Source organism: Denticeps clupeoides, chromosome 18 (assembly GCF_900700375.1).
Source record: "Denticeps clupeoides chromosome 18, fDenClu1.1, whole genome shotgun sequence".
In the NCBI taxonomy this organism is placed as follows: domain Eukaryota; kingdom Metazoa; phylum Chordata; class Actinopteri; order Clupeiformes; family Denticipitidae; genus Denticeps; species Denticeps clupeoides.
The window spans coordinates 4,555,393-4,569,795 of NC_041724.1; the positions used below are offsets into that span (position 1 = coordinate 4,555,393).

The 14,403-nt window shown below is 46.9% G+C and overlaps 1 protein-coding gene across 1 annotated transcript in view; it reads left to right on the plus strand.

Moving 5' to 3' along the window:
* ctnna1 (catenin (cadherin-associated protein), alpha 1) overlaps positions 1 to 14,403 on the plus strand; it is a 72,199-nt gene that overhangs the window by 9,366 nt on the left and 48,430 nt on the right. Inside the window, exons 5-7 of the mRNA XM_028959456.1 lie at positions 85 to 204; positions 774 to 1,043; positions 6,193 to 6,396. Of these exons, the coding sequence (XP_028815289.1) occupies positions 85 to 204; positions 774 to 1,043; positions 6,193 to 6,396 (594 nt within the window). The remainder of the gene's footprint in view (positions 1 to 84; positions 205 to 773; positions 1,044 to 6,192; positions 6,397 to 14,403) is intronic.

A 14,403-nucleotide genomic window follows, 5' to 3' on the forward strand; every position in this document is an offset into this window, starting at 1 on the left:
TGCTAATTTACTTTGCCATGTTCATGGCCACCTTATATATTAGGCTGTTTTTAACTTATTTATTATTAAAAATGTCCACAACAGGTGGAGGAGAGCCTCGCGAAGGTTCGCAATGCACCTACCGAGCAGGACCTGGGCATCCAGTACAAGGCTCTGAAGCCAGAGGTGGACAAGCTGAACATGATGGCCGCCAAAAGGCAGCAGGTACAGAACCGCGGTCTTCACCGGGGTTGAGAGATTAGAATTCAAAAGTTTTAAGTCTTCTTCACATGCACACACTTATGAAGTGACTTCAACTTCTGTTTATAGATTAGATATGCAGAGCTTGGGTTGGGGGGGCTTATCAGGTTAACCTTGCGGTAAATCCGCTCTTACAAAATGGCTTTATGGCTTAAGACTAAGGTACTTTTGCTTGGGTCCGAATAATTCGGTGAGTTTTGAACATTGTATTGGTCACAGAGGGAGATTGGTCTCTCTGTGATTGGTCCGATGCATCACCGCGGGAACAACTAAAGCAAATGCAGGAAGCAGGTGACATTAAAGTGTAGCCATAATATGAGGAATATGGTGCAGCTAAAAGTTAAAAATTTCAAGGGCTCGTCCAAGTCTCAAACATGGACATGGACTGTTGCTGCATGACCTGTGTGTAGCAGGGCAGTAAATTGCGGGCACATTATTTTAATGATTTCATTACATCATTTGGTTGGGAGGCGTCTGGGTCATTTTGGACAAATGCTCCCACCACTCTAATGGTCTCTCCCACCCGACCACAGGAGCTGAAGGACGTTCACCACAAGGACCAAATGGCAGCCGCCCGTGGGGTGCTGCAGAGGAACATCCCCATGCTGTACACGGCCTCGCGCGCCTGCCTGCAGCACCCCGACGTGGCGGCCTACAAGGCCAACCGCGACCTGATCTACAAGCAGCTGCAGCACGCCGTCTCGGGCATCTCCAATGCCGCCCAGGCCACCACCACCGAGGACTCGGCCCTCAACCAGCCGGCCGGCTGCGGCGAGCTGGCGGTCGCCATCAACAACTTTGACGTGAGTCGCAACGTGAGGCCAGCAGTGGGAGTTGTGTTGAGGGACAGCCAGTCAAAAATCGTTAAAAAAAAAAATGTGTGAACGAGTGAGTGTCGGTGCTGTCGATTAGAACCGGGGGCACTTTTCCTCTTTTCTGGGTAATACATGTATAATGTATTTACCCACGTTCTATCTAGTTCTAGAACCATTTTTATTCCCGTGTTCGTAGTTTGAAACGACTGAAGACGAGGAACGGGCTGTCAGATGTCTTGAGCTCGGCTTTGATGATTGGGAGGTCCCTCGCCACGTGAAACGCATCCCCCTTGCTCGCCTTTTGGCAGAGGGTTTGAGGACCCGAAAGACCTCAAAGCTGTTTACGTGTCCGACGTTTGTTTGAACTCTATTCAGAAGACTGTAATCCAGGATTGTGTCAGATTAATTTCTTTAGGCCCACAGCAGAGCCCCGTGGTTGACCTCTGTGATTGATCCAGAATGGTTGAGCTGCTGGTCCTTGATTGTTCTTATTGTTTAGAGCCAGTAGAGCCGTTGTATTTCACCAAAAAAGGAAATTAATTTGTGGTGGGGGAATTTTCTAGACTTTCTCTGTGTTCTGTGGTTTGTTCACTTATCCAGCCATTAGTCGGTCGACCAAAAGCCTACATGTCGTACTTTTAGCTATAGTTGGTTTTGGCGACATGTCTTAATTTTAGTTTAGTCTTTGCATCATTCTGTAATTTTAGTCTTTATTAGTCCTAATCACCTCCAAAACTTGCTCCAAGTTTAATTCGACTGAATGTCTGAACATTTTAGTCAGAATTGTCCATGAAAATTGTATTATAGCCTTTTTTAAGTAATATAATTGTTTAACCCAGTCAGTATATTAGTAACATATAGGTTATCTTGTTATTACACGGAAGACACTCTGATGCCGCTGTCATTGTGCATTGCTGAAGCGATGTCATCTGTGTGACCAAAAACCACCGTATAATAACGCCTTTAAAAAAAAAAAAAAAATTAAAATAGACATTTTAGTACAGGTTTTATCTTGTAAAAAAGTTTTGTCTAGTTTTTTATTTAACAATATTACATGATATATTTCATTATAGTGACCAGCATTTACATTACGTCAAAAAGGTTTGACAAGTATTGCATCATTAATTTTCTTGACAAAAACACTAGTTTTAACCAATTGTTTGCAGAACGTAATCGGGCAACTACATAGCGGAACCTGGAAATGTCAGCCATGCGAGTCGCATTATGCCACACCAAGACGGATTGTGTGTCTTGGTGTAGGCTCTGAAAACGCATGCCGATCCCTGAATTCTGAAGAATTAGTCATAAAATTTCCTGCCACGTTCAGCACGGTTTCCCATTTCCAGCTGTACCGTGCACGAGACGTTGCCATCGCAGCGCCACGGCCCTGTGTTCAGACCAGTCACAAATGGCTACTAACTGGGTCCTCGTTACTTAGGAAATGTGTGTGTTAAGTGGGTCGTCGTTACTTTTATTGAACCCTGCCATTTTTAATTCATTATAAAACGTGTGCCAGAATAGGGAAGCGGAGTTACTCTGCATTACTGCACTCATAAGAGGTTCGTCTCATCCCATCTCATTTAAAAGCCATTTAATTGCTCTTTTAGCTGTCCAATATGAAGGCTAGTCCCAAACGGAACATGCCAGATATTACCTTTGGTAACTGATTGACTTTGTATTATTTTATATATATTTTTTTTTCATCTAAATGGCCATTTTTAATCATTGCTTAATGACTCTGCCACATTAGAATAACCGAATATCTATCCTTCGTCCATTAACCCCCGGTGCTCATGTCGCCGCGGCCCTTTTGAACGCGTGGGACGTGGTAGTAGACTAGTGGGTAACACAATCGCCTGTGAACCAGAAGACCCAGATTCAAAACCCACTTACTACCACTGTGTCCCTGAGCAAGACACTTAACCCTGAGTGTCTCCAGGGGGGACTGTCCCTGTAACTACTGACTGTAAGTCGCTCTGGATAAGGGCATCTGGTAAATGCCGTAAATGTGCGTCCAGATGAATGATTGGCTAAATTGGGGAAAAGCGAAGCGGCGGTCGTTCCGGCGTGGGGAATTCGTCTCTGCAGGTACTCCAACAGAGCCTTGCGTTAATTCCCTACTGGCCGATTTCTTCTTGGGATCATCGTTTTTTTTCACCAGATGAAAAGCGCCCGAGGATGGCGCTCCGCTCGAATGACGCGCTTACGAATCCAAACGAAAGCTCGACTTCCCGCCCGTGAGAAGCAGCGCGGGAGGCTTTTAAATTTTTTTTTTTTTTTTCTTTCTCCCCTTTCGGGAGTTGCATTCCTCACTCGCCTGGCCAATTAATTTTTGAAGTTGTGGATTATTGTCGTGCTCTTTCTAGTCTGGGGTTAAGGGGCTCTGAAGCGAGCAGCCTCGTGCATATTCAGCAGCACCGCTTTTTTTAAAATGCGTTTCCCCCACTCAGAGATGCCGGATCTTTCTTCTTCATCGGAGGAATCTCTGAAATCATCACAAAGTTTGCGGATTAATGATTAATTCATCAGTTAGTCATCTTGACTGCTGTAGGTTTGTCCCCGTGTCTCACCAGGCCGCCTCTTGAGCGGAAGATGGAATCGCCTTTTTAAAAAAAAAAAAGATTATTTTGGGTCGTTTTGTCCATACCTTCTGATGCACGCGGCGTTGTGTCTGTCGGTTGATTATTTAACCGTTGCCTCCCTGGAATTAAAGGGCTCCCGGGTCGCTCTATCGCTCAATCAGCACGCCGCCCTTCTGGGAACTCTTAAAAGGGCACGCCGAGAATTTTACAACAGGGAAGGAAAGTAATTACCCAAACCCCCCCCCCCCCCCTTACAGCAAGTCGACCCCGAGACAGGATTTTATTATATTTATTTATTAGGTTAGCCAGGCTGCTAATTGAAAAGGGTTTTAGTATTGGCATTTTATAGATTATTCTGTAATATAACGGGCCAGGTTTTCTCCCCGAGCTCATACCTCAGGCCCCGTCGTGCTGCCTGTGTTGTCATTACGCACGACGTAGCGCAGAATTGCGTCAAGGATGAGAAATTATTACACGGGCACGTTTAATAGGACGAGCTGTATGGAGGTCGCGAAGGAACTTTGTAGCACCATCAGAGGGACACTTCCTGTGGTTAACTGAAGGGGTAGCTCTTGAAGCAGCGCTGCCGCGCTTTCAGAACCTTCAAACTAAGTGGTGCATGTTCAGTGAGAAACAGTGATTTTCTTTTTTTTTTTGGTTATGAAATGCGGCACAGGTCAGGAGTATGAAAGCAGGCGAGCTGGTGGCGACTGTCAGAAGGCGCGCTCGGCACATGCTGTCTCAGCGGCGATAACCGCTCCTGCCTCATAAAACCGACGCGTCTGCTCGCTACGTACGCGGCCCGGGCTTCCGTGCGCGCGGCCCCCGCCTCGGATCTCGCGAATCTGTAATTTCCTGGTGACCGCGCTGAAAGTTCGGCTGGCGCAGCATCCCCCCCGCCCGCCTCCCTTCCCTATTGCCATCGTCGCGTCTCCTCTTCCACATCAGTTCCCAGTGCCTAATTTCAAGCTGAAGCAAGTTCGGCGTGAGTCAGAGCCTTGTTGCCATGGCAACGTGACATGCAAGCAAAGGAGGTCAGACGAGACGGGTCTAATAAACTCAAATTCTAACAACTGAATTGCTGAATATTTTACCAGACACAGACGCCATCAGACGCGTCTGAGTTTCTGCTTCATTATTATTGGTTTTTTTTTTAATTAGAATTATTCTTTTATGAAGAATATTACTTCACAGTAACAGCCCTTCTCACCTCTGTGGCTCCTATATCAAATCTGACATCAACGTGCTCTCCTCTAAACAGGGTGGGTAGAGAGAGGTGGCAGCGCGGTGCAAACAGGGACACGTGAAATGCCACCCAGGCATCGCGTTTCATATGCATAACCGCGCCCGGGAGCCCCAGGCTAACATCAAATAGCTACACGCTCCGCTCCGTTACCTGGGACTTTCCGCTGACTTCCACCTGATGTTGTTATTTCCACAGGAGGAACTTGGAACTGGGGAGTTTTTTTTTCCACAATAGTTGGTTTTCACTGGATACTGACACCCAGGAAGTACTTTTTATACCAGGTTATACAATAATACGAACATTAAGTCGTAGACTTAATTTTAATGAAGTTAAATGCTTTTTTTTTTTGTGAAGTGACCAATCACAGCACATGGTGACACAACGAAATGTGTGCTCTGCATTTAACCATCACCCTTCGTGAGCAGTGGGGGACGGCAGTTTGCTCTAGGGGACATCAGTGGCAGCCTGACTGCTCAGGATTCGAACCCACAACCTTCCATTTTACAAGTCCGCTTCCTTAACTGCCCGTGGACTAGGACTAGGTCTAATCCATGAATGGGAAGTTTAGATAAGTCATCTGTGGAAGGTTATTTCACGCGCACCAGCAGGGTTAGCAAGTTGCTGTGACTGGTCAGAACTTCACTGTTCTTCATGTGGAAGCGTTGCTGATGAGACTGGGGGATATTTTGGCTCTCGACCTCTTCTCCCCTTCAGCATCGTTTGGCTAGAGGCTCATTGCGACGTGCAAAAATACTTTCGATTTAGTGCTTTAGCAGCTCAGCTCAACAACAACAACAAAAAAAAAAAAACTCTTCTTGAAATGATTGATTTCGTAAATCTGTGGTTGGAACCCAGATACGAGTTCAGATTGTCTTATTTTGTCTTTTGTTACGGGCAGTAACAAAGTAATTTTTCGTCTCTCATAAGGGACTGAGAATAGTTAATGCTGTCGTTGATTGAAAGCAAAATCTGGCCTCGGGTTGTCCTGCCCCCCACCCACCACGTCGCTTCATCATGTCTCTGCCTCTGAATTATTAATAACAGCGGTTAATGAAGATTATAGCCTTGGAACTCTACCCATTCGGGCTCCCTGACCAGCTCGGCCACCCATACCGATCTCGAACACAGTTACCGCCTGCTGGGGCCCGGTGGGCTCGTGCTAATAATGAATAGCGTTCTGGCAGCTGGTCTGTCAAAAGTTGTCCCATCACTTTCATGCTGTGGGGGCTTTATGTCTTCCTGGGAGGAAACTCATTTATTTTTTCTTCTCTCTCTCTCTCTCTCTCTCTCTCTCTCTCTGTCATTACAGAAGCAGATCATCGTGGACCCACTGAGCTTCAGCGAGGAGCGCTTCCGCCCGTCGCTGGAGGAACGTCTGGAGAGCATCATCAGCGGCGCCGCCCTCATGGCCGACTCCTCCTGCACCCGAGACGACCGGCGCGAGCGCATCGTCGCCGAGTGCAACTCTGTGCGCCAGGCGCTGCAGGACCTGCTCTCGGAGTACATGGGCAACGTAGGTCCCCGTCCCCTCCCTCCGAGGGCCTTTTTATTCTGGCCGTAGCTCTCGCTCCGCTCGCCGCATCAATCAGCACGATGTGGTTGGTGGTAGTTTGATGGCCGCTGTAAGTGTAGCGTCTGCTGACGTGCGGCCATACTTCCAACTTCTATCAGACCTTTTTGCCGTTTGCAAAATTCCGTTCCATGCAAATGTTGCTTTTAATTGCTGCTCTTTAGAAGGTTTTAGTCCCTCCCTCCCACCCTCCCTAGAAGTTATAATTGGGCCAGAGGACGTCCCCTCCCCCTCGCGTGCTACGTTGACTCCATTCAAACAGGCTCCTTTGTTGAGTCGCCCCATTTTGGCATCCTGAAAAGAGAACGTGGCGGCGGCCGCTGAAAAGCACCGTCGCTTTGGTGCAGGGAGACGCGGAGGGTCCACCGCCTCGGTCCTTGGCCAATTGCTCACAATAATTACATAAATTATGCATTGCTGAACGTGGCCGCCTGTCTCCGGTGTCGGTGCCTGTTGGCGTCCGGAGGTGCAGCACTTATAGCAATGACAGGTTTTCATACAGGTAAAAGTTGAAAAGTGCAGCAGCTTCTGAGGGTGCATCATGTTTCCAATCAATATATTTATTTTATTTTATTCGAATGATCTCTGCACAAAGTGTCAAGCATGCCAGACAATAGGGCCCTTACGTTCATTCAAAACCTGGAAAAGTCATGGAATTGTGTCTCTTCTTCCAGGTCTTCAAAAGCTTTGGATTATGAAATATACATGAACGTATATTGAAGTGCACAGGTCATGTTAGACTGCGTGAGACATGTTTTTCTACATTTATAACTAGAGCAGGCATATAGTATCTTTGCTGGCTTTACATATTGACCCAGTCACATGGTATTCGTGCTATTTCGTATTCCAGCACCTCAGAAGCCGCCTGTCTCCTTGTAAAAGTCATGTCAATTACAGCTGATCTTTGATCTTTTTTTTTTTTATCTCAATTTGCACAGTAATTGCAGAGAACAAATGGCCATGAAAATTCGCCTTAGAGCAATTGGAAAGTCGCGGAAATTCTTTTTGTAGAAATATCGAAGAACCCTGAGACGAGCTCCTTGGTCCCGCTGCCGCGCTGAGCAGCAGCGTGATTCAGACCCGGTGAAGGGTGGGGGCCGACTGCACGTCTCCAAGTCGCGGCTGCTGACAGCTGTTCACGTCTCGCAGGTGCCGCAGAGTCGATTCCTATCAGCCAGACGAGCTCCTCTCGCGCTTTTATCTGCAAATGGAAATGCAGCGCCGGTTCGTCCCCGTCGGTTGGCTACGGGCTCAAGAAGGATTCTGGGACGCGCGTTGCCGTGACCTGGATATGTAACAAGTGTGGGAGGTTGTTGCATATCCGCAGCATTGGAGCCGCGTCGCTATTTTTACAACCGAGCGATGATGGAGCTCCTTTTAATCCTCCCGTAGCCAGATGGTGATCAACATCCGCGGCTCCTGATTTTCCGAGAACCTTTACAGCAGCCCCCCTTAGTTTTTCAGGGTGTACCACCCTCTCAGGTGTCAAGTGTGGGTCTCCAGGGTGGCAGATGTGCACATCTGGACCGGTCAGGCAGTCCGAACGTGCCGGGGGGAACATTCCTACCTACCGTTACCTCCAGCAGTTTTACAGGGTTGCTGGTATGTGCACTTCTCTTTATCGAGGTTTCTGGCGAGGAACCTATTAAGCGGTGACCTTTATTCCAAGTTTTTGGTTCAGTCGACCAAGCGTCCTAATTAAACTTTTGCGCCTCGATGTCTTCAGTTTGTACGGCCTCACATTGGTGGCTGGTCTCCGAGGTACCTCGGATCACACCATCGCGGCATGGCTCATGCCGGGCCCTGCCTGGTTTTATTTTCAGGCCACCTGAGCAGCGGCGCGGTCATTTCAGAACAGGTTTTCTACTTGACTTGTCCCTGCACCGGCGTGTCTGCCAAACGCAGACCTTTCCTCTCGGCCCTGATGCTGAGGCGACATGACAAGTTCCCCGGCGCAGGTTGCCCGAGACGGAGAGGGGACGGCGTGCGTCCACTGAAAGGCCTCTCTCGAGGAGGACGGTTGTGTCTCGCACGGTGTCGCGTCGGCATCACCGGTTGTGACATCTGTAATCTGTCGCTGGCAACGGGATTAGCCGGAGCTTCTTCGATCCGACCGGCCGTCCGGGGCGGCGGGCGCATCTGATTGGCTGCTGTGCCGCGGATAAACAACGGGGGCGATTGCTCACAGTCACGAATAAATTGGTCCCTCGCACCGGCCCTTCTCTGTTCTCCGGGCTTTGAATCTGGGAGAAGAGAGGGAGCGTCCTGCGTTGGCGCGGCGCGGTGGAGAAATACGGACCCCTTTGATTGGATGGGGGGGTTAAACCCTCCACCCGCCTCTGTGTTTTATGCTTTGTTTTTTTTTTGTTTTTTTTGTCCTGCACCCCAAGCGTTCTCTCTGCCACTTTTTCTCCCTGAATCCTCGGTGTCCGGCTCCGACACTAATGGCGGGCGCTCTCTGTGGTGCGGTCGTCATTAACGATGTTGCCTCGCTCGTGTGACAGCACTTCCCTGAATCCCACTTCTGCTTCATTTCAAATGACTTATTTAGTTATTTATTTTTCCGAAGGAGCATCCAAATGGCGTTCCTTCATCTTCCTTATCTCTTCCTTTCTGGCAAAAAAAAACAAAAAAACATTTTCTTTTTGGGGAGGGATGTGGAGCTTGCCTTGTATTCATGCCTCTGGGAATGTCAGCGGACTTCACAAATGAGATCTTTGCTGTAGACTTCCCACCTCCAACCAGAGCTTTAGTTCTGAAGTTCTGATTGGTGGACTAGCGGACTCAAAGACACACCCAAAGCATCAGTTGTAACTAACGAACTAGACAATTATAACCTCACGATGCTCATTTCATTGTGAAATTAGCAATTCTGTCTTCAGGAACAGAGATGGAAAAAAATCATGGACATTTTTGAATCACTATTCTCTGGTTACAACTAATTACAACTCTCTCTCCAAACGATGAGAGTAGCCTGGGAGGTTAATCAAAATTCATTTTATTGCTCTTGCTGTTTCTGCTTTGAACCCCCCCTCCATGTGGTAAAATTGCAAAGTGACTATTTTAAAGCATTTTGTGTCAGAAGTTGGTGATTGGGATTTTATTCTGCCAGCCCTGAGCTTCCTAATCACTGCCTCCTTGTTAGTTGGATGAAAATGTGCTTTGGCGCCCCTTCGACGTGCCTCCCTGATACGCAGATTTGTGATTTAAAGAGTCGGTCATTAGATTTTCTTCAGTTCATGGATACAAATAATTTTATAAAGTAAATGAAAGGGGGAATTGGTGGTTCATAATTTAGTCTCTTATATCGACCTTTGTGCCTGGGCTGGGGTAAACTTTTGTTGGTGATGAATGCAGGAATTGATCAGGCCGTTTGCTTATCGATGACTGAGGGGATGCATGATTGCTCCTGTAATTGAGAAGTGGCGAAGTTCATTTGCAGAAACATGCATGCCTCACAAGGGTTAATGGGATTTTTGATTGGCAGCTCTTAATATAACTCAACCCAGAAGCTCTAAGATGCTGTGATGCGGCAGTCCTGGGCTTTTAAGGCAAAAATGTCACGTTTTGTATTGCATTCTGCCACGTTAGAAAATAATCTAAAACATGCAAAAGCAAGACACCTTGTTATCCATAAAGGTTTGAAAAATGATCAGTGTTAATTCCAAGAGCTGTGACACTGTTGGTGTGATTAATGAGATTTCATTAACATTTAATTACAAAATATGTATGTTTTGTGGATCACTGGGAATCTGCTTTTAACGTACACATCATAACAATCTGCAACCATATAAACCAATTACCTGCGTCTGAAAGCATTTTATGTATTAATATGGACCGATAAATTGCTTCAGTGAATTTTTTTTTTAACTTGACTGTAGCTCCCTGTTAGTTCTTCAGAGAACTTCTTCTCTCCGGCTCTCCCTCATCTTCTAGACTAGTTTTTGTCTTTTTGCCTTGGGCGCTCAGAAGTGACTGGCATGCAGTCCAGCTCTCCTCTTAAAATAGCTTCCTGAAATAGAGGGTGTGTGTGAGCGTGTGTTCGTGCCTTCAAAAAATTGGAAGTCTGGATACTGGCAACAGTGCAGGTTTCCTATGATTGATGGGTGTGTGTGTGTGTGTGTGTGTGTGTGTGTGTGTGTGTATTAACCTTCCTGTTAGCACTGATTTGTACCGCATTTTAATGACTGAGGAATAATGATCATTCGTCCCTTTTTGCTCGTTTTTCAATTTTCCGCTTCATCTGCTCATACTTGCTATTTAAGTCATGCCCTGATGAGCTTTCAAATATGCTAAATGTTTGTCTGAAAATCTCATTTCACTATTATTTATTTATTTATTTTTACAGTTTAAAAAAAAAAAAAAAAAAAAAACTCTTCCGTTTACATTTCCTCCCGGGCTGTCTGTAAAGGGGCTAATTCTTCATAAGTGAAAGTGAATCAATTTATCTAGGTAATCTCCCCTAAATGCTTAATTGAAACTAATTACCCTGCCCGTGCTGTATCAAGCTTAAGATTTAGCGCACCTAGGGATTTCGCAGCGTTTATAGCCCACCGTAAAACACACACACACCACTCCAACGGCGTTTCCCCCGACCTCGGCCTGGATCCCTCGCCGCCTTTTTATTTTGCCCGTGGTCCGCTGGCAGACGCAGGTTTCATTTACACCGAGGAATATTCCCCTTTTGTTTGTCAAATTAACATAACCCTCCTCCACCTTGCTTCCATAAATGCACGTCCAGAAGACTCATTACCTTTATTAACGGAACTCCTCACGTCTGCATTTCACTGTGATGTGTTAAATGCCTCCAAATTTTCTAGTTATGGTGTGATTCACTAAACTGTCTCTTCATGAGGCGTCACTTTTAAAGTCTGATTACCCGAGTGTACAACACAGCCTCCAGTCGGGATTTTAGTGTTCGTCCTGGCCATTATATTTATGCATAACTGGGCTGCAAAATAAAAAATGTTATTGCGCGAATGCGTGTTGCAGTCACAATGGCGTGGTGATTATTTTCAATGATAATCCCCATTCATAAGGTATTTTGGTTGTATGTTCATAATTAACATGTTATTGTCACATTCACTAGTTTCCTCATAAATTGTTTTTGGTTAGTGGGCGTGGCCTCAATCTCATTTGTGATTCCGGTTGACACATCCTTTGTCCAGTTGGCATTGGGAGTTTAGAGGTGACTGGGAGAGTTTAGACATCACAGCATTTCATACAGGGCTGGGCACCTAGTCTGATGGACACGTTAAACCATGCCAAGGTGCTGGTCTAGCAATATTTCGTACATGCTGACCCCAGCGCCAAACCCCACCAGGCCCCATCTGACTGCGTGGTGAGTTGCAGGTTCTGGCACAGCCACGAACGGGCCCACGGCCTAATCGACATGGTTATTTTCTGCAGATGTTGGTATGCCTTCCCGCATTAGCCTCCCGTTGGTTCGTTTGAGGGATGAGGCCCTTTACGCGTGAAGGACCGGCCGTGATTATGGAATGAGAGATGACTTCCTGCCGGCACTTCGTGTGGTGCTGGTGGCTCCCCCGTGCGCCAGACAGCGGGTAATTTATCCCCCCTGCTAATTAAGCTCTGACCTATATACAGATTATTTACACGGCTCTTTTACCGAAGGCTTTGCGAATCCAACGCCACCCGTCTGTTGGCACCTGTGTTCGGTGCGAGGTGCCCTGACCTCTTAGCAGCCATTATGGAACTGCTGATGGGTCTTTTTGAAAGGTCGCGAACTTCCCCAGAGCTTTCTTTCATGCCGCTCCATAGAGGTGTTCCCCTTCATCATGACCGCATTTACAACAGAGCTCGTGTGTGTGTCTTCGTATGAATGATGGTTTTTCCCGGGAGGTCTGCGAAGGTTGATATCTCACTCATATGATTGGCAGCTGCTTTTAAGATCCATTAAATCCCACATTGTAGTGTAGGTAGATGAACATGGAGCACAACAAATTAGTCTTCTGTGTGCATCCTCAGGCTATAGCTCGGTGGTATGAATACATCCATGGGGAAAAAAACCCCCAAAAAACAGGAATTAATGAACCAAAAACACGCATAGCTGAAAATAGTACTTCAAGCTGGCCTTTACGACGATAAAGTTTCAAAGCCAGAATTCCCATCCAGCTAGAGATTTTTATTCGGTCTGCAGTTCGTTTTTTCCACCTTAACTTGTCCGAGGTTTGTTTTTGTACAACTAGCCCCTGATTGGTTTTGAAGAGAACGCGACTAGCAACACAATACTTGGTATTGCAGCAACACGTCGTTGTACTGCGTCATTCCAACCATAATAAAAACCGGCCACCCCTGCCATAGAAGGTGCCCGGTTGGCGTGCCCGGTTCACTTCTGTTCTCTACTTGAACCCAGATTGGTTCTCCCCTCTCGCCTGTCCGGTATTATGTTTCCGCTAATAACTTACCCGGCATTAAAATACAGTAGTGTGTATAGTAAGAACTTTTTGCATGGTGTGTTTTAATATTCAGCACCATGAATGATGTATTGCTGTTCCTTCTGCCTACTTTTTTTTTCTTTCTTTTTTTTCAAAATTGAAAATCTTTTCCGAGGATTACATTTGGCTCCAAGGTGAGCGGGTTTGGTGTGAACCGAGCTGTGATGAATGTGCAGCGCCGAGTCGGGGACCGGTCACCAGGCTTCATGGTTCACAGCCCGGCCCTGGCTTTAAGCGCGGCAGATGTGTGCTTCAGCCGTTCCCCCGACCTTGCCGACAGGAAGCTGCTCCTCACTGAAGAACGAGAACATTAAATGACATAGAAAGAAAAGTGTCATTTGTGTCCCCTCCTTCCCTCCCTCACCCCCCCCGCCTCGCCTCGCTGTAATTTAGTTAAGCAAACGCAGCCCAGCGAGCATTGTCCATGAACCACTGTCCTTTAGTCATGCCGAAAATGCAAGACGTGTTCCTTTTGAAGGTCGTTCCTCTGATTAGGAATGACATGTAATGAGACCCATAGGCTAATGAACATGAGACGTGTGCAGTCAGACCCTTCCCTCATTTCTGTGTATTAAAATAAGACTCTCTGTGCGGGTTCGCCATGGCTCCGCCATTATTAGAACGAGGAAGAAGTGTGTGGGCTCCTCCAATTTTAAAAATTGTTCATGAAATTGTTTGTCTTTGTAAAATGTCAACGCTCATTTCATGTTTCTCTCTCTCTGTCTCTCCTTTTAAGAACCAGCACACAAAGCAGCTCCTCAAGAGAGTCCTCAAGTAGTTTAAAGGAGCACCAGGGAGCGTGGCGCTGTTCTATATTTGTGCCATTGTAACATCCAGACTTCTAATTTGGGAATCGTGGCCTCGAGACTTGGCGTTACGCTCCCCTCGAAAATGTCTCATTATTGCGCTCTGTAAATACGAGGAGGTGAAGGAACAAAAAACGTTTATTTTTTTTTTTCTGCCGGGCATGGGTTAATTGCATCAAACACACATTTTGGTTTAAAATGGTTTCCACGCACCTGTCCAAGGCTCAGGACTCGTTTCTTTCTTTCCGGTTGACCCTGCGTGTTGGCGGTGACACACCACATCAGGCCTTGAACCGGCCAAGGTGGCGCAAGCGCTGATCGTTCCGCATTCTGGCCCCGCCGTTCACGGTGGCGCACCTCTGTAGACCGATGGCGATATTTCTTGCGGACTTCACGCGTCAATGTGGTTTTTGTGCGGCTGAAAAGTTCCTCTTGCGATTAAAAAACGCAGGTTTACAATAAACGCCGGGCGTGAATAAGATGTTCTTTGCTAGACAATGGTGCACGCAAGGTCACGAAGGTCACGTTTAAAAGGCCGCTACGTCTTGCCGACCTGAATAAATGGGGGCTAGTCAGGGCTTGTCGGTTTTTGGGGGCAGTGGTGGCCTAGCGGTTAAGGAAGCGGCCCCGCAATCAGAAGGTTGCCGGTTCGAATCCCGACCCGCCAAGCTACCACTGAGGTGCCA